The 21,202-nt window shown below is 41.6% G+C and overlaps 1 protein-coding gene across 1 annotated transcript in view; it reads right to left on the bottom strand.

Annotated features, from left to right (window-relative positions):
• hdac11 (histone deacetylase 11) overlaps positions 1-20,920 on the bottom strand; it is a 40,525-nt gene extending 19,605 nt beyond the window's left edge. Inside the window, exons 1-8 of the mRNA XM_038697355.1 lie at positions 20,587-20,920; positions 20,092-20,151; positions 19,825-19,973; positions 18,406-18,506; positions 17,340-17,456; positions 10,819-10,861; positions 2,076-2,152; positions 513-575 (exon numbers count right to left, since the gene is read on the bottom strand). Coding sequence (XP_038553283.1) covers positions 513-575; positions 2,076-2,152; positions 10,819-10,861; positions 17,340-17,456; positions 18,406-18,506; positions 19,825-19,973; positions 20,092-20,126 — 585 coding nt within the window. The 5' untranslated portion in view covers positions 20,127-20,151; positions 20,587-20,920. The remainder of the gene's footprint in view (positions 1-512; positions 576-2,075; positions 2,153-10,818; positions 10,862-17,339; positions 17,457-18,405; positions 18,507-19,824; positions 19,974-20,091; positions 20,152-20,586) is intronic.
• Between the last annotated feature and the right edge of the window lie 282 nt (positions 20,921-21,202).

Consider the following 21,202-nt stretch of genomic DNA (forward strand, 5'->3'; position numbering starts at 1 on the left):
CTGGCGATCAGACCGCCAATCTGTGATCTCAAGTAGCCATGATCAGACGATATGAAAATAGAGAAGATCGCCCAACCCTAGTTGTGTGTACTGAACCAGACTGAAAGATTAAAAGTTCTAATATTTTGAGATATAGATTTTTGATTTCCATGAGATGTAAACTGTAATCCTCAAGATTAAAACAAAAAAGTCCTGAAATATTTCACTTTATTTGTAAAGAATCTAGAATATATTAAATAATGAAGTTTTACATTTTGAATTAAATGATGGGAAAAATGAACTTTTCACAATATTCAAATTTTCTGAGATGCACCTGTATGTTAAATGCACACACAGTCAACAAGCCTAAACATACAAGTAGCTGACATTAATGCAGATATCCCAGAGATCCAAAATCCAAAGCTGGTATGTGCTCAGCTTTTTGCCATTAGAGATGTTTTGTCTTGTCATCAAAGTCAACTCCTAAGCAGCAATGCACATTGACACGGAGAGGTGTAATGGTGTTGGCTCACCTGATGAGCATCCAGATCGATGATAGTAGCCCTGGAGATGCCTTCCACTCTCTCAAACAGAAACTGAAAGATGAATGGAAAAATATTTGCTTTCTCTCTGAAGATAACACATTTCAGATTCTCGGTTCCAAAGTTAAAAATTTGAGATGAAATTACATTTACACACATTTTGTTAAATCTGTTTTCTGAAAAAGGGCCCTGGTATTAATGTGTCTCAAGCAACTGAACGTCACATCCTTCCGATTTTGTTTGCGGAAGACTGCAACCGGTACTTCCATGCACATTTGGGTAATCGGACCACAATCCGTCCTTAATGTGTCTTAGGTATGTGAACACCTGATTTTTTTACGAGGTCAAGCGCTATCCGATTGCAATCTTGTCACCCAAAACATATTTTAATGCCAGGTGTAAAAGGGGCCCTTGTGTCTTTCCTCTCCCCAACCTTTCAAATATCTTGTTGAGGTCTAACAAGATGAGAAAACAAAGGGACAAAGGCTATAGCATACAGGTCCATTTTTATTTGACCTGATAATGACCTAATTAAGCTGAGCTTGCACCTCTTAGCAACAAAGCTGAATCGCCTGTCTAGCCAGTATTATTTGGGTGGGATATTCAATACTGCCTTTGACTGCACTTGTGCAGACATCAAATTCGCTAGGTGGCTCTGTGTGAAAAATGATGGCAAAGCGCTCCTAGATCCATCCTTACACAGCTGGACACTCAAATAGGAGTAAATAGTGCATTTTTGGCAGTTAAAATACAGATCTTAGTGGGGTTATAGTCAACCTCAGGGATGAACAGGAGTCTACAACAGGTGTGTTTTCTATTCCCCACAGTAACAGTCTTTCATTTATTTTGCGTTTGTGACAGGGGGCCACACACAGTTGAAACACAGAACTGAAGTTACATCCAGGTAATATCTAAGGTTATTTTGCTTTGTTCCATACTGATTATGAAATACGGGATGGATTCTTAGATGTGTGAGGAGTTTGCTTAGTTAGACAGTTCTGTAATTGCCATGCTATATGGGTCCAAAAGCACAAAAGACTTATGAAGCCTGGTGTGTATGTGCCCAGTGAGCAATTTTCAGAAAAGAATATGACACCATCTTGGAACATTTTAGGTTACAGTTCTCTTAATACATCCATGCCACAAGCAGGAAAAACAAACGTGTCATGGTGAGTTACAGAATGTGTACTTCTTTTACTTTTTGTGATGAAATCAGTCAAAGAGATGGGGGTCAAAACCCACGTCGTTATTTATTTATTTTTTTTTGCAAAAATACATTCCAAAGTTGAGCTGATGTTACCATTAGCTATCAGTAGCCACTAGTAAGGCTGTATAGCAGCAAAAGTCCTGAGTCACTGAAGTATGCAGGGTTTTATTGCTTATTAATGTAACTTACTATTAATGTAATAACTGCATTATTTCTTCTTTCAACAGTTACATAGTTTGACTTCAATAAGGCCTCTGACTGAATACTAATGGGCTTCTCCCTAAATGTGAACATAGTGTTTGAGTCAGTCTTTCCAATGAGCTAACATTGTGCAGCATAAGTGTTACCTTGATGGCCAGAGTGATGTCGGCGTAGGCACAAAAGCCCCCTCCCCTGTCGCTGGAGCAGTGGTGAAAGCCTCCTCCTGGCAAACAAAAAAACCTCTGGCTCATTGTCAGGGCTATTAGACAGGCCGAACAGGTCACTGCACATCTGAGAAGTCTATTATTCTTAATGACCATGAATGGTGATTTAAAATAGGCCGTTATTGAGTTTATTGCAGCTTTTTAAAATGGCTGCTGCTCCTCTGTGGTACAACAATGGGTATAGTGACACCAGAAAGGGACTGTTCAATTGCTCCTAAAATACCCGAACAGCAGCAATGTACAGGGATGGAAAGAAATCCTGTGGAGAGACTTTAACAACATTTCATTCAGGTTAAGAGTTATAGTACCCTCTGCGCTGCTATGCTCATGTTCATTAAACTAAAGTGTGGAGTAGAAATTCAATAAAGGCCGGTAAGGCTGCGGGTGAAATATCATTATGAAATATCAACTTTTGCACAGCTCCCAAAAAAACCTCCTCATAGTGTTGAGACACATAATATGCACAAGTCAGATGCATTTGAATAGCATTTATATCTTCAATACAAAATTAAAATCCAGTTTTAGTACAATACCCCCCCCCCATCAACAGAAGGTGTGAAGTAGCCGATTAAGCAAGACGTTCAATGTAAAAATCTGATGCAGCTTTTTTTGTTCCCTGTTTGGCTCAAACCGAGAGGAATAAAGAATGACCCATGCTGTACAGCCAAACTCCTCCTACTCAATCAACCCAGCAGCGGAAATGCAGAAGATGCAGGCAGTGTCAGCACGCCAGCACACATCAGAGCCTCAGATCTTAAGTGGTGGAGAGTAAGTGGTTCATGATGACTGTCAAAACTGTTCTGAAACTGAAGTGTGAAAGTGAGTGTTGTACCAGGTTTGAGTAGACTATGGGCCCGATTTACTAACACCCTGAATAAAGAGGATTAAATTGCGTGTGGATTCTAAAATATTGCATGTGCAATTGTGGTAGCAGTTATGGGTGATTAACTGAGAATTATTGTGTAGATGACAACAAGTGCAAACACGACGGAGGTGGCAGTATTTAAACGAGGGTTTTGCGTGTTTTAATGGTTTCTGGCAGGGAGAGTTGGAGGGAAAGCAGCCACTGCGTAAAAACCTTGAGTTGTTTCGTTCAGTGTGTCCCGAGTACGTAGAAATCGTCTGTACCTGCCCATCCTGATTGCACTAAGCACTTGGAACAGCACACCTGAAAAACTGCTCTGGGAAACCCCGGCAGAAACAGATACAGTAAGCTGGAATGACCCAGACACGAGGAAATGTCAGCAGATTGTGCTTCATCCAGTCAGAGGGAACAATCACCTGTCCCTGGCCCCAACGCCCCATTCCCTCTCCGATCCACAGCACTTTCTAAATTCTTCCATCTCACGGAGAAACATCATGTCGAAACAAAATTCGCTTTATTGGCAGGAATGTTAATAAAACAGTATTGCCAAAGCTTCAAGGCAAATACAAAAAAAACCTACTGTATTGTTCATACACCCACACACATACACACGCACACAAATTTAGGTTGTCCATGATTGTCAACAGCAACAAGGTTGCTTTATTATTTATGTTATTATTTCAGCTCTCATTGCTGCACTGTGTTGTTTATTTAGGTTGTTTGACTGTTTCTCCTCTTCATTCTCAGTTTCCTTACGTTTGCTATTTATTAATGTTGTTCGGCTGGTTGTTTCCCCAAGTCCTCCTCCCCGCTCTCTTGCAGGTGTCCTCACTTTTAGGAATTGGTTTATTTCCTCTGTTGTCACCCCCCTTTCGCCATCTTGCAGGTGCTGTCCTGTCTCTGTGGTGTCTGTTTGTGTGATGTGTCCCCCCCACCCCATTTCCGCCCCTGTCTGGCCTGGTGGTAAATATATACACGTGCATAAGTAAATAAATAATAAAGTGGACAAAGAACTAACTAAAACTCCCTCGTTAGAAGAAAATCTGTCCGGCACTACATAGTATCCAGCTCCTCATACTGCATATCAGGCTGCTGGGCAGGACAGGGTAAAAAAAAAGAGAAGAAACAACTATGAAGAGTAGCTCCTGGTAGCTCTCACACTCAGGGTTCACGGTGAGTTGGTAATTTGTCACGTCAATTACATGACTTAAATTATAATAAAAATCCTCTAACCCCCACATTTTGTGAGAGTATGACTGACAGTAGGAATGTATATTTATTTTGGCTCTTATGCACTCTCTACTCTGACAGGAAGTATATCTAGACAGCATAAAACAAAATGTAAATGCTTAAATGCATTGCTAAGCCAATCAAAGTGTTGCGTAAGTGTATACTGTGATCATTATTTTAAATTGTGAAAAAGAAAAGGTTGTCACCGTATAGGCAGAAAAACTTCCAGCTAAGAAGCTCAAAATGGCTTGTAAGATCAGAAGATTATATAAAAGATTTGACAAAATGAAAATGGACATTAGGCAGCAAAGACGGTAGGTTTGGTTACCAAAGAGATACCAAGAAAGACCCGCAAACTTCCAGTGTGCAGCCTGTGAAACTAACCCATGCCCCACTCTCTCCGACGGACTCTGGTCAGGGTATTTGTGGCTCCTCTGGGACTGAGCCTGGCCCAAGTACCTTGGGGTGAATTGATCCGCACACAGGAGCCCATGGTGATCAGAGAAGACGTCCAACAAGAGACTCTCCGCCACCCAGAACTGGGCGCTAAAGCCGCAAAGACAGCTGTCTTGTTGCAGTTCTACGTTTGAGGTATGCACTGCAGATCTACAAACACCCAAAGGGAGTCTGGTGCCTGATTGATTGCATCTATAACCGGCTGCCCCTGAAAACGTACTGCACGGTCCTGACTTGAACCGACGACCTCGGGTACGGGAGGCGGACACGTTGACGAGGAGGCTAAAACCCATTGGCACTAGTGTCGGTCGCCAGTGCGTCTCTTAAAGTGTCGGGGAGTGAGGTTTACTCACTGCACAGCCTCGCTGGCTTCCGTCACACATCCTCAGAAATGAGGTGTTGGCAGAACGTCCGGTAAGGGGGAGTGGGCATAGACTGGATATATATAGGACAGTGCCCTCTCCTCACGAGAGAGGGTGTTGTGAGAATGAGATAGATGTGAAGAAAAAGACCCGGGAAGCCACTGCTTCTGGTTCTTGGGGGGCCTTCATAGAAACAGTTTGACTGCCTGACACGTATACAAGCCATATAGTAACATGATTTGCTTTGCTTTAAGAGTGATAATCGTTAACTGCTTAGCTCATATTACAAAAGTAAAGTAAGTAAAAACATTTTAAGTAAGAAAGATGTATAATTTGAGATACTGTCTTTATTTCTTTAATACGTCCTATATCTTTGCCTATATCTCTTGTGCCTGACCTTATCTTTGCCTTAAGAGACCTTTGTCTGTGTATGGTTAGACATGCTCAGCGTCAGTGCATGCTGGAGTTCCTGCTGAAGTCTCAAAATAACGCTAGTTTCCAGTTTGCTGTAAATTAAACCAAAAGGTAAAGCATCCCTGACGATGCATGTGTATCTCATCAAGGTAATGATTTTAATCAGGAAAGAAGGCACTATTTGCCCAAACGTCACCAGCCATTGTGAAAATTAAAGCAATCTAATTTTGAGATTAAAAGAACAGAAGGAAGGTTTTCTTTGTAAAAGATGGTGACAACCCATGATCGATTTCTTTTCTGCATTTTGTGTGTTATTTTCATTTAAGATGTACAAGAGAGGAAATGCTCATTTTGTCTTGTTTTTAAATTGAGACCTACAATCTGATGGCTAAGTCCTGGCAGCCAATGAACTTTTGGAAAAGGGTGAGGTCCTTCCTGCTGATCAATTATTTTGATCAACATATATATTTTAAGATGCTGACGTTAGAGCTAAAAAGGGGGGAGAAATAAAGAAGAACGAGCGAAAGAGGAGAAAAAGGGAACTTTTGAGGGCTTCTGTTTTTGCACTTTTTGAAAATAAATACGTTTTTCTTTGGGTGCACACCAAAACGTTGTTTTCTGACGCCGCGTTTTTACAACCAGGTAAAAACGGCAGCAGCGTGACGAGGCGCTGAGCATCTTTTCCTTGCTGAGCCCTGAGCGTTTTTTTACGGCCATTGAGTGTTGAAAAATGTTCAACTTTGGGAAAAACGCTGCGCTTGTCACTGTCGCTTTTTACCCAGCCGTCCAATCACAGTGCAGGAGGGGCTGGACAAACACCACACCGAGCATATCCAATCTTGAATGAAACAATGTGCCTCTTCGCCGAGTTATTTCCTCGTCTGCAAAATCTCATGAACCCACGAACGGGGAGTCTGTCCCATCGCTCTACATGTTTCAGCCTTCTCTTCATGCAGAGCAAGAACCAGAGCAAGTAGGCCTACATACTTTGTGGTGACATTTTTACATACAATAACTCAATCACCTCCATGGAAATTAAGTATCAAAGCAACCACAGCGTCTCGAAAAAGAAAAACGCTGCGCCTCCAAACAGACTCAAGCGCTCCCAGCTAGGCGTTTTCAGAAGAGCAGCTGGCGTTTTCAACTGGTAAAAAACACTTTGGTGGACACGGGCCCTTAAAGGGGCTATATGTAAGTTTTTGACTTTAAAGAGGTGGTATTCTGCTTTGTGGCTTTTCCCCTCTCCTTTATTGAGTTATATCTCTTTTTTGTGCATGTAACAGGTTTGCAAAGTGAAAAAGCCCAAAGTCCAGCCCAAAGGGAGTTCCCATCTCCCACAGAAAGCTCTGCTCTGAACCGCTTGAAAACAGCTGGTTTGTTGTCCAGCCCTTCACTTCCTTTACTTGTGACGTCACAATGGAAACGCGTCATAAAGCTTGCAAAGCAGCTAGCAGGTCAGGCACGCCCTCAAACCAAGCTAGTCTGAGCGGAGGCCCTTTGCCACTCGCCTTTGTTTAGTTTGTAGAAATGTTGGACCTGTACCTGCTTCCAGGTACTTTTGGTTCATATCACCTCACCTCCATCGAGGTTCCAAGCGAGCTGAGTGATACTGTATCAGAGTGATACACTGAGCCTAAGTACTAAAATGGAAACTAACATTCACACACTGGCAGAATAGCCGCCAGGGGCAATTCAGGGTTCAGTATCTTGCCCAAGGACACTTCAACATGCAAGCAGGGGGAGCCGGGGATTGAACCGCCAACCTTCCGATTAATGGCCAACCTGCTCTACCTCCTGAGCCACAGACGCAGAAAGCTGTGTGGATCGCTGGTGTGTGTGTCGCATGAACATTACGTCATTACGCATGAACATTACGTCGCGGCAGTTGTGTGTGACGTCGCTATGACGACAAGCTACGTACTATCTCTGGGTACTATCTGCAATGGAAAACGGAGCAGGGCCGAGCAGAGTCGAGTCGATCGATTTGCATGGTAGCATTTTTCAGCAAGGCAGCATAGATCATCAGAACACCGGCAACAGTTCAACGTTTAGTCCTGATGGTCAGATGTGGAACAATGATGTTGTGGACTTGTGAGTGACTTGTGAGTAACTTATACCATCTGTTACGGTCGCAGTCTGAAGCGGCTTTGATTTGGATCACACTACCTTGTTTCTTACGACCCGCCCTTCTCTGCTTCTGATTGGCTAGTAGTCCTTACCTGGGAACCGAGCATGTGCAACTCCCAACAAAGATTTTGTACAAGTAAGATGCATCACTCTGTAGCTGAAGAGCGGAGCGTACAACACACAGGGTGAAAAGAGGAGCTGCAGCAATGTGCAGGATGAGAAAAATATGGTTAAACCATGTAAACCTGTTCTGGTACAACCCCTAAATAAGATTTGGAACCTGAAAATGAGCAGAATACCACCTCTTTAATAAATCAAATTCATTGCGTTATTGTCAATGGGCTCAAAACTCGCTCAGAAATGAAGCGCACGCCTGTTTTCTCAGTTGCTTGCATCAGCCACTATTCTGCTTTTCATGTGAGGACACCGGATCGGATTCAGCCCTATGTGCGCTCCCGAGTGCCTCTCTAACTACAGCGACAACACGACAACACGGCAGCTAATGACATGCAGTCCACTTACACCATAAAGGCATAAAACAACCGGCTCACAGCAAAACGCAGATTTCACATAAAAACAACAATAAAGGTTTATGTGCTGAAGCCCATCAGACCAAACAGGTTCAGATGATGTCAAGCAAAAACAAAGTGAGCATTAGTAAAGCTGGCGAAACAGAGAAAGTCACGTTAGCTCGCCGGCTAACGCTGAGCAGTGAAAAGTTGTATCACTTTCCACATTACTTCACCAACTAACGCGACCCATGTTACTTTCCTGTGTACCACTGTTAAAGTGTTGATTTAGCCTGCAAGAAAGGATGTAACGGTAAAAAGCAAATGTGGTTTACTATCTTATAGTAATGCAGCCACGAGGAGCAAGCTGACGCTACATTAGCTCCGCCCTGCCGCTGTTCGCTTCGTAACGTTGAGTTTAGGTTTAGTGTGGTTTTACCGATACTCAGGTACACAGCGTCTCCACCTCTCCGTCGCTGTAACTAACGTGACTCACATAATACACTGCAACAAAACGGTCACAACAACACAGAGGAAGAGCCATCCACTAACACTACAGTAAAGTTACTTACTGCGGTCTACCCGTTATAAAGTGTGACACAGTCTCGTTATAATGTTCAGTCCAGCTCACTAACCGTTTCCATATCATCCAGCACATTTAGCTGTGAAAGATACACAGATAATAATGTTAGTTACTGAAAAGCAGAGAGGTGAGCTAACGACAATGTAGCACGTCGGCTAAATGCAGTAAATGAGACGTTTTCATGTAACGAGCATGGATTAGTTCAACCTCAAGCTGATAACCATCAAGCTGCCTGTCTATAGCCGCTCTCACTCTGCCTTTTTTCGGGAGTACTGTGCCAATATGCCGGTGTCTCGCTGTGCTGAATGAAAGGTACGGAGCCACAGCCAGTCAGAGTTTTTTCCTGGCTCAGAATGGGACTTTGGGGGGTGACTTCGCACGACAGTAAGCATGATCAGTATGCGTACAGTAAAGGCAATCAGTTACCTTATGACCGATATCTATACATTTTCTTGTTATTTCTGACCGTTTGATAAACAAAATATATTTACAACATAGAGGAGTAAAGGTATAAAAGTAAAGTAATATGTTAGTATAATAATATATTTATATTTATATATTATTTGGATAATCTGCCTACAGAGAGGTTTTTGGTTGAGATTCAGCTTTTTTCACAAATAAAACCTTTCTCTGATATTGATAATGTTTGTGTATTCATTATAATTTCAGATAATGGTATAGGTTATTATTGCTTATTATTAGTAGCCTAATATTAATTCCAGTTGGATAAAAGAGCAGCTTCATTTTGTGGGTTGTTTTCAGTCGTTAAGTTATTGTGCAAGAAAAATGCTCTACATGGTGGTCAGTCTCTGATTTGTTTATGCAAAGTACTAATTATCAATAATAAAAAACGTGCATACAGAACAACGAGTTCAGCATTTATAAAGTTTGATGTAGTGCATCAGCCTTTTTTAATGTCCTGCCTACTCCAGGCTGTGATTGGTTGGTTCACGAAAAGTGACTCTGACGAGCAACTAGCGCACACGGCTGCATGAAAGGCTCCCGATCCTGATCTCCCAGTGGAGATTAGCAGGCAGGAGAGAACGGGAGCAGATGAGCTCACGTAGTGCCCAGAGAACCTGATATGGAGAGGGCAGAGAAGTGGACCATGGCCGGTACACCAAAGAGTAAAATGTAAAAGTGACACTATCGGTGAATACCAGCAAACTTCAAGTATAAACTGATTTGTGAGAAATAACAGGAAGTCATCGCTCCCAGTAGCGCGAGCTCTGTAGTGTAGCTTTCAGGTGCAGTCAAACCAACACAGCAGCTGATTTATAAATCCAGCGCCAGCTGCATGTGTTAAGAAAAAACAAAGAAAAATACAGCGCTGTGGATGAGAGGAAAGGTGACTGCTGGAAGTCAAAACATTGTATTTAGGTTTATGTTCTGATTGCTCAAAAGCTGTTTGATTAATGGCTATTAAAACACATTAGGAGAATATTTGAAACGCTTCTTCAATTCTGATCATTCTGGCACTGGTGATTTTCCTTTGGCGCTCACTAAAACCCCTTTGGGGGGCGCCAAAAATTTGTCTATGCAGAAAAACCCTGCCGGTGTTCTGTCGATTTATGCTACATTTCAAAATGTGCTACTTAGTGGTTCTGCGCGTGACCGACAAGCGTTGTCTGTTTCCACGCCCATAAATCTGTGCAACCTTGCTGTTGGGCATGCCATCGAGACAGCTGCTGATTGTCAGCAGAAGTTACCCTTTTTCCTGGTATCTGAATTCGTAATACGCTAAGGTTACCCAGGAAGCACCCGCTGGTACATCATGTTATAGCACCCGCTGCAGGTGCTATGGCAACTAGCAGCGCTTGCAGAAGCAGCAGCCAGTAGCTCCTTCAAACTTCGCTACACTTTTGTTTTTTTATCTGTTTTTTCCGGCTTTATTGCCAAAACACGCGTTATCTCTTCACTTCGTTATGCAGCCTTGTGCTGAATAATGACTAATAAACTACTTTGTACCTTGAAAGTGGTGACCTGAGAGAGCGGGGTTTTCTTGCAGTGGGCCGGTTGATATCAGCTGAGTGGGCCGGTTGATATCAGCTGAGCTGAGTGCAGATGGATTGGCTGTCTATTTATGGATTATGGGTATCTGTACTGGAAACTCACTTACCTACATTGATAGCCCATCCTCTGTCAACAGCCAGTTTTCCTGCCTGTGGACGACAAAATATTTCAATTCAGTTTTCAATATATGATTTATAAAAGATCATATTTTTTCAAATAAACAAAATGCAGCAACAATCATTAACTGGCTCACAATAAACTGAGTCATGACAAATGAAGAACAGATAAAAAAAACATACACTTTCTATATGGAATTAGACTCAAGGCAATGCATCCAAATGCTGCTTTTCAGCGCAGGGCAAAGACCTGGACAAAACATTTCATATACTGTATGCATTCACCAAAGTTTCTGATTTTCTGTTTCCCCGCTGTAAATCTGACCTCCACCCACGTAAGCCTTTAAATTTACATACAGACAACAAGAGACATTTTGACAGTTTGGGTGGTCTTGACTACAACACTAGTATGCAGTATTTTTGCAGGTTTATGGTCTTAGCGAGCAAGCTGCTGGCTGCTAGGCAAAGTTTCACAACATTGCCAAGCAAACTCATTTCTGCAGTTTGAACATGTAATTTTCACACTTAGCTATATCGTTACCTTCAGGGCATGTCTATCAAGTCAATTTACATACCGCAGTAACGCACACACTGGTGCGGTGCAGATTGGCCTTCCCTTCTCTTAACATTCCTGTAAAATTCATGCAAAACGCCTATTCAAGGCATATCCAAAGTAAACTGAATGTAATTCTTGAACCATTTGGAGGATATGCATGGGTTTGGGCTCTCTGAAAGTGTCTAACCCAAAAGTCAGAATGATTGTAAGTGCTAACGTTACTGGAATTGATTAATATAAGGTTAAACACACTAAAACTAATATATTTTTCATGTCCAATTGAAAATGCTTGCTAACAAATGCATGACAATTATAGCTATAACTTATTAGCTGGAAAACACTGTAGGACCACAGGATAAAGCATTGCCTAGCCCTAGTTTAAATTTCATACCAATACCATGAAAAATGACAATTTTACAAAGGTTTTTCAAGTGTATGTCTTAGCGTATTTTTTCAGCCTTGGTTGCAGGTGGCTGCTGCTGCATCATGCCGTAGCTTGACGCAGCCTATAGTTAATTCCAAACAGTAGCTGGGCACTGTTGTCACAGTGAGGTTGTACCATTGTGCCTTTACAGCTCTTAGATCCAAAACCTGTGCTCACCGACCATATCTGGCAACATGGCCCAGTAGCTGTTCTTCATTAATAATGTATTCTCTGTATTTCTCCCTAAAATGACAAATTGTCATTTTTATACTTTGTAAATACAATAACACAGCTTAGAGTTGTTGGTATTATAGGTGTTCAAAATGGACAGAGTCAAGAGAAGAAAAAAGAGACAGGAGGTGTTTGTTTCACATGTTGATCAATCTAAAAATGTGCGTGGCTGCACATGAGGAAGGGGTTATTAAGAGCCAGTCACTCCACTGGCTCATCCTCTTAAGAAACCACTGAGGGCTTATCTGGTACACTTCACAAATAAAGGATTCCTGGGAATGTAGTTACAAAACCTTCAAACCACTATAAAGTTCTCAAAGACTGATAGCCAAAATGTTATCAGATAAATCATTAATACCTGAGACATGTGAGCTACATTAAAGGAAATCCCAAGGAGGATCCATACTGGTATCAAAGAGGAATGCTGTTTGTGCACAGTGGCAGCTGCTTCTTTCAAAGGCAGGTTGAGATTTCTCTCTTGGATGAAAAGGGGGCCTTCTCTGCCATGTATTCCTGGAGCTCTGCATGTAGTATGCCTGAGGGAAATATATTTAAGCTGGGAAGATGGTGTGTAAATGCCATTATGGCTCTCTGATGGTTGAGTAATAACACACATTAGCATGTATGCACACACTCTGGCCACGGCTTTAAAGCTACTCTCTCTCTGAGGAGAAAAGGCACTCAATGTAAGCAGTGACACTATCAGGCATATTTTACTATAGCCCTTAGATTGCATCTGCAAGACTCCATCAACAATCATCAGCATCTCTGGGTGAAAATACCTGGCATGATCATAGCCTTATTTGCATAATACTGTTCAACTCACGCATATTCACGTCTGCAGCTATGCTTATAATGTGTTAGCTTCCCATGTATTTCTTATTCCTTATTCTTCCTCTTTGCATAACATGACTAATAGAGATGGCTCCTAGTTTCTACTCGCTCCAATGAAAAAGAAGGATGCTTCACAAAGAGGACAAGAGTTTTCGTGGGAGGAAATCCACAGGATAACCCTCAACAAACGTTTATCCCTGATCCTTTGAGACATTACACAGCAAATTGAGAAGAGTTTTTAGTGTTAGTTAAATTTGAGTAAATGTAGAGTTAAGTCTAGTCTGATACAGTCAGATCCATTATATTTGACTCTCAGTATATAATATATATATATATATAATATATAGTTGGGGTCAAAACAGAGTGTAAAAACCAAGTGTCACTGAATCAAACCTGTAAGTGTAATTGTATAAATATTAACTCTTAACTCTGATCTTGGCTGTTATACTTGAAGTGTTCATGTCACCCCGCCCACACTGCGTAGGCCTACACACACTGGTTGACTGAAGCCAGGAGAGTCTTCCTGAAAGCGCTCCACTGACTGCTGGGAAACTAGGGACCGTGCTTTTGACCTGGGTCAAAACTTTAACACTGTTTGATATGTAAATGAAGAAGTATCTGTTAATGTTAGATTTTATATTGATATTTCTCTACTGGCACCTGGTCAATTTGCAGTGGTGAGCCATCATAACTTAAACTTATGTCACCACACTGTTACTAGCCCCCAACTAACACCTGTTTAATGAGCTAGCGGTTAGCATGCATGCCTAATCTGTTCATTCTGTTAAATTTTTTTAATGTCTAATGTTCAAATTCTTTAAGGTGCGAGTGTTAAAATAAATGTTTCAAAACACCAAACATAACCATAACTTTATTTTGCAAAGTTTTTTTTAGTAATATGGCAGAGCTAAATTCACACCTTTAAAATGTTATGGGGTTAACACCTGCGTAGTAAACAAATGATCCTCTGAAAGAGTTCATGTCTAACACTACATAAAAGTAGGCATGAGGATTAATCGTCCAATGAAGCATCCGAAAAGAAAAACTTGTATGGAGCGATGCTGAGACTCTAACGGTCCTTACTAACGGTAAAGCTTTATACATTGTTTTTCAAAATTTGTGGTTTGACAGGCGGCCATTTAATTACATCATCTTATTGCAGCCCCTTCTTCAGAAACATTTAATGGTACTGACTGGAGGATTAGCACCACCAGCTGGAGAGTTACTGTCTCCCCTGGCATACGGCTGGATGATAAGGCCAAAAATGTTATCACGATAAAAAGTTTCATATCTTTTGATATCGCTAATTATCACAATAAGAGTATCGTTATTTCTTTCGGGGTTTAAAGGCTGATTTTTTATCAAAGTTGAAGAAACCTGATGGTTAATTGTGGTTTAAAATATTCTTTATGGTCAACACTTGATGCCAAACAGTGGATCAAGAGTACTTAGTACTAAACATCATCCCTTATACAAGCAGAATGTGCCTGTCTAAGAAGGGTTTTACACAAAAGATAAAGCAGCGTATGGTGGGCTCAACACTACCAGCACAATGATGCTGGACTGCTGCACACCTGGCCCGCTTTGCAAAGTACAGGTCCAGGATGATACTATAGCAATAACTATATTCAGACACCAAGAGCAATGGCTCAGATATCTACTAAGCTACTTAACTTTTTCTAATTTACAAGGTCATAATTAATACACATCTCATACTATACAGGGGACTTTTTCATTAATTCTATAAAATGAATAAAAAGATTTGTTTCATAAGATTTCTTGTTCTGAAAATTTTGCCTTTTATGGATAATGAATTTCAACATGAAAGTATGAAGAAATATTCAGTTATAGTTCATCTCAACATTTAAAGCTAGGGTAGGCAGTTTATTTCAGAAGCATTTTTTATTATAGTTGTCGAAATTCTCTGGCATCTGTGTGGCTGTCGACTTCACTAAGCATGATTATATTTGGGTATACTGCTGGCCTACCTATACTTGCCTACCTGTGAACATGAACATGTGTTTTGGGAGAGTGGCTTTGAAGGCGTGGGGTGGGATTTTTTCAATTGGATACTTTCAAAATCTAATCGTCTCTTGCTGGTTCTCCAACGTTTCATTAAGTAATCAAAACCTGTTTCTTTGAAAATGCCTTCAAATTCAGACTAAATTTGATGATGTGGTGATCACTAAAAGGATAAAAAAGCTGCTTTTCAGTCGGCTGATAAAGAAGATTACAGCACCGCAAGAGCAAGACTGAAAGCAGGTATCAAGGAGGCAAAGTGGAGACATCAGCAGAGTCTGGAGAGAGACCTCAACACAAGCCACACCAAAGATATGTGGCAGGCCATCAAAAACATCACGGGCTACAAAAGCAGGAGCTCCCCCATCATGTGTGAGGCCACTTTACCAGATGAACTGAACACCTTTTATGCTTGCTCTGATCTCCAAGAGTAGACTTTAGAGCTGACTCCAACAATGAGTTAGCTGTAAAGTCTGCTCCACCTCCAGAGGACAGACCACTGTCAGTATCCACAGCAGATGTGAGGAGAGTCCTGCAGAGAGTGAATATGAGTAAAGCTGCTGGGCCTGATAACATCCCTGGCTGTGTACTAAAAACCTGAGCCAATCAGCTAGTTGATGTTATTACTGACATTTCAACATCTCAGAGAGGGTTCCCACCTGCTTCAAGACAGCCACCATCGTTCCTGTACCTAAAACATCTGCAGTGTCTGGTCTGAATGACTACCGCCCTGTGGCTCTCACTCCCATTCTGATGAAGTGCTTTGAGAAACTGGTTCTTCAGCACAAAGAACAACATCCCAGCCAGCCTGGACCCTCATCAGTTTGCTTTCAGAACCAACAGATCCACAGAGGACGCCATCTGCACTGCCCTCCACTCAGCCCTCACACACCTTGAGAAAAACAACACCTACATCAGAAAGCTGTTTGTGGATTTCAGCTCAGCATTCAACACAATCTCCCCATGAAACTGATCAGCAAACTCAGCACTCTGGGTTTAAATACAACACTCTGCAGCTGGATACTGGACCTCCTCACAAACAGGCCCCAGTCAGTTCTGATTGGCGCACTCACCTCCTCCACTCTAGTGCTGAACACCGGAGCCCCCCAGGGCTGTGTGCTCAGCCCCCTCCTGTTCACGCTGTACACCCACGACTGCATCCCCCGACATGGAGAGAACATATCTCCTCTCATGCAGCAAACAGCACCGTCGTGGAGATTGTGGCCTGTTTGTATTGTCATTGATTCCACCCACTAAGTACCCCCTTAATAGGGCCCACTACTGGTGTTTGGGCTGATCAAACTTTACTTTAGTGTGACAAAAATCACATGGGGACACTTGAGGAGGGTGGTCGCTTCCAAGTGGGTCCCTTGGGACATGAAAGAAAACGAACTAGCCACAGGGTGCAATGATGGCAGATTATAGGATTATAGGATTAGGCTATTTCAAATCCAGATGCTGATCGGGAAATCTATTCTGATGAGACTTCAAATCAGGAGGAAATTCATAATCTTGTAGAGTGGTGTACAGCGAACAACCTACTGCTCAACGTCAGCAAAACTAAGGAGCTGATCGCTGATTTCAGGAAGACGGAGATAAAGACACACACTCCTGTCTACATCAGTGGAGCTGAGGTGGAGCAGGTGAACAGTTTCAGCACAGAGAAGCTGACATGGTCGTCTCACATCTCCACGCTGGTGAAGAAAGCTCACAAACGACTGGATTTCTTGAGGAAACTTAAGAAGGCCAAATTCCCACGCCAAGTTCTTGACAGCTTTTACAGAGGAGCAATAGAAAACATCCTGACTGGAAACATCACTAACATGGGATGTGCACGGCTCAGGACCGGAGGGCTCTGCAGCGGGGGATTCAAACTGCTCAGAAGATCATTGGTACCCATCTCCCGAGCATCAGTGATATCGGTGAGGTGAGGTGCCTGCAGAGCCCAAAGGATCCTAAAGGACAGTACCCACCCAGCCACAGCCTGTTCACCCTGCTGCATTCTGGGAAGAGATATAGAAGTTTCAGCTGCAGCACCACCAGACTGCAGAGCAGCTTCTTCTCCCAAGCTATCAGACTCTTAAATCTCTAATTCATCCTCAGCACTGCTCCATTAATTATAGTTAATTTCTGTTTACCATTTTTATAATTGCTTCTATATTAATGTATTTGTCTGCTACACAGAAGGGAGTTACAAACTCAATTTCACTCTATAACTTGTCTTATTGGGACAATAAACCTACCTACCTACCTAAATTATGCCATTTGTGATAGTGGCGGAGTGCATGTGTGATCTGTGATTGCAGCTACAGAGCTTGGAATTTTTGACAAAGGTAAGACAGACAGTAGTGGATCAGTGGATAGCAGGAAGATGGGTAAAATATGTTAATATTATCAGCTTCAAAAATTAAGCAACATGAAGAGGAAAGATTCTCTCAGATACCTACCATTATTGTTCCTCCAGTCTGTGTCCGCAGAGGCCTCAACACTTTCCGCTGCACCAGGAAATTAGGCAGAAACAGGAGAGGTGGGATTTCTGTGATTGTTGCCACCACCAGAGACCACTAAAGTGAAAAAGAATACAATTACATTGCAGTGCTATAACTCGATCGCTTACAAGGCAAACCAAAGCACAGATAGACCTCAGTTGACTAAAAAGAATAGAATGTTTCAATGTGTGCCCCCAGAGGTTCGATATAAAGGTGTGGAAAAGCTGACTAAAGAAAGACACAGTAATGCTGCAAGTGGGCTTAGACTCTCTCATGAAAACAGGACAGCACAGAATACTGCAAATGCACAGGAGAGTACTGAGGTTCCTCTCGAGTCCTCCAAGATTTGTTTCTGCATGCAGTAGAGGGGAGAGAGAATAAATACAAAGCATTTGAACATGATAGAACTACAGTTATCAGCTTTACTTTTTGGGGGGGGAGGCTACTCTCGCGTGGGTAATCCTCCTCCCTGTTAAGCTTGACCGGATGTAACTTAATTTTTTACAGATTATCTGACTCCACTCACACAGACTCTAAATCTACAATGTGCTCGCACCTTGTGGAGGCACCTCTGAGAGTTTGTTGAAGTGATGACTAATGTCAATATGACGGCGCGCACGTGTACAAAAATTGTTATAATACATGGGAAAATCCCAATTTTTATAAACTGCAACATTTTGGCAGATTCCATGATACTCCGAGTTGCAGCCTACAGTTACAGTAATTCCATCAAATAGAAGGAATATTTAGCAGAGAACATCCCAGAAAACAAGCTGTTTGGTTTGAATCACATTAATGCTACTATTAAATGTGAACACACTTAACATTTCCTTATAATAACAAATCAATTTAAATTCCTGATAGTTCCCTCAGCTTCTCAGTACTACTGAGCAATGCATGTAACCCACAGAGGAGATGTAGAAGAAAAGCAAGATGTGAAGAGATGAAGAAATGTATTGAAGCTGCCATGCTGTCATGTGAGATGCACTAAAGGTTGGCTGTGTTGAGGAAAAACAAAAGCGACCTTTAATCTGTTGAGGTAGCGTTTGGTGTGAACCACCAGCAGATCCTCTTCAGTAGCTTCACAGGCTTCAACGATGTTCCCATCAGTGATGAACTGCTCCTCTGAGACAAAGGCAATGTGTGATTACAGTCAAACAGACCTGAAGCTGAAAATATGACACTACGATGCTGTTGTTACACGAATAACTATCAAATAAACTTTTATACTAGAGCTTACATTTGTGCTACAGCTTATCTGCAAGGTAATTTTGCATTTCAACAAGTTTTTAAAAAAAAATCTAAATTCTAACTTCCAAGTACGAAAAGCCCTAAATGGTCTAGTGCTACAACAACTAACAGTTTCAGCTGATCTAGCTCATGGATTTGAACAACAAGCAATAATTCTCCTCAGTTTGGTATTGTGTGTTTTATAGAAATACCACAGCTGAATCAAAATGTTAGCATTCATTTGAACTGCTATTAGTGGCCCAACAAATTTGCTTGCATGAACACAACAGGAGAAACACCAACACCAACTAGTGTGTTGGTTAAAATTATTTTAGCCACTCACTCATTGGTATGTGTAGACATATCTGTCAGTGACAAGTAACAAGAAATAAGAGTAAAGAAATGACAAAGATATGTTTGAGGTACTTTAGAAGTTAATTGTTGATCCACCACAGGGCACTGACAAATTTATTTTTCACCTGTACAATTTTCAAAGAACGCCAAATTGATACTGAGCTAATGGTGTGATAATTATCATGACATGTATTATAACTGACAACTCACTGCAGTAACGTGTAGTAAACAATGTTCTACATGCCACATAGTAGCAGTATGATGGAACAGAAAAAGGTTGTTACACTCTACTGTCTTGACAAATTCAGCCACTGACTTGGACTTTAACAGAGGGCTCATTAAAATCTACTCTAGTTCCTTTGTATGATATTTTAAAGATGCTGGGTAAATCCATAGACTGTATAATCTGTTTAATCATCCACTTTTTCTCCAGTTCTTGCAAGAGTAAGGTTTTCGTGTCAAAGGATCAGTTCTAATTTGCACTCTTAACTTCTGAAAGTTTTGTGAATTCATTAAGCTGTGGAAGCACTTTATAAAGCAAAGACAATCCACGGTGCAATTTGACAACAACTTTGTGTGAAGTCGTGCCAGTTAACCAGAGCCTGTTTTCCCTTGGCATTGAAACCTGTGCTGGGCCTCATCTACTGTACCTGCACAGACTCCCACAGGGAGTTTGCTCTAATTATCTGTGCTCTTTTGCTCTGCCTTTTCCCTCTCCAGCAACTACATCTCACCTCTCCTCTCTCTACTCTTTGTTCTCTACCTCTCTTTGCCTCTCTGATCCACTCCAAGTGACTCTATATACATCAGCTTGGGGAGATGTCCTCCCCATCTGCTACTCTGTTTCGCATTCTCTTACCTTTCAAGAAGTGAATGACTTTCCCCCACTTCCCTGCATCAAATGGATGGAGCTTTTCAAGGCCCATGAAGGTGATGTTGTAGTCTGGATGGTACACAATGGGCAGACATGTTCGAGGGATGCTGGTGTACAAATCAGTGCGGTGAGAGCTGACAGAGGAAAATCAAAAAGGGTGCTCAATACAACACTGCTGCGTAACATTTACATGAAGTGATTTCCCCAGTGGTTTTTATGAGAACTATCATGCTGTTTGTTAGTGCAGCTCACCTCCTTTTCCCTTCATTGTCTTCTTTGTGAGACATGTCTTTCAGGCATTGCTATATTCATCTGAGGACAAAAGTGAAAATTACCAACTGATAATGAAATCCATTTATTTACAGTAACTCTCAATAGACAAGTGATTGTTATCAAATCATATTATATGATTTTAGAAAATGCTTCCATTTCGCAAATTAGTGTGTAGATATAACATTATAGCCTACCCACATTACTGCAAAATCAAAAACAGCATAATAAGAAACCACATGAAGCCTCATCTGTCGCGCATGCGCTGTGACATGTGCAGATTTCCAAAGACGCAACGGCACAAGGAAATGTGTCAGCGGGCAAACATTAGCTTCCAAATATGTGTGTGTGCAGGCCTTTAATGATTTTATGTCGGTCATTTTGGCGTTGAAAACAACAACGTTACCACAGCTGCTGTGTGAAACAATCTGGAACCGTTTCAGAGGACAGAAACCAGCAGCAGCCGATGTGACTCACCTGCTATACTGTATGTGGAATAACGCTGGTCACCGAACAGTTGCTGGAAATAAACAGTCACTGGAGACTGTCACACTGTGTCCTTCCCGACAGAATTTAGCCTGGGTTACTTGTCAGTATCTAGCTAACAGAAAGAAATCGTATTTTCCTGACTGTGTTTCTTTGATAGTGTCCCTCCTGTTCCACAGCTACGTACAATACGTAGGCATACGTAAAATGCGCGCTAGCTCCTTAAGTTACGTTCTTAGCGTCCACGTAGATTTAAAGAAGAAGAAACGTAGTCCACAAAGCTTTCCTTCTCTTCAAATCTTGCCGTTCTTCCTAAAGTATACTTACCGTGTTGTATACCAGACATCGGACAAGAGACATTTTGATCCTGCATGTACATTTAGTTTAAATGTTAAGTGTCCTTTTGTTATGTAGCCTGGTATGGAGAACCAAACCTGCCCAAAAATAAAAAATAAATTACTCAGTAAATACATTAATGTCATTACATCAAATGAAAAACTTTATTACAGAATCAAGGTCCAAATCTTACTCACAACAATACATAAAAACATATCCAAAAACGCACATGCATACACACATACCTGCACATAATAAAATACCATAGTAA

The sequence above is a fragment of the Micropterus salmoides genome, unplaced genomic scaffold (assembly GCF_014851395.1).
Source record: "Micropterus salmoides isolate LMB-PRFRI ecotype aquatic unplaced genomic scaffold, ASM1485139v1 Ms_hic_scaffold_4, whole genome shotgun sequence".
Classification (NCBI taxonomy): Eukaryota; Metazoa; Chordata; class Actinopteri; order Centrarchiformes; family Centrarchidae; genus Micropterus; species Micropterus salmoides.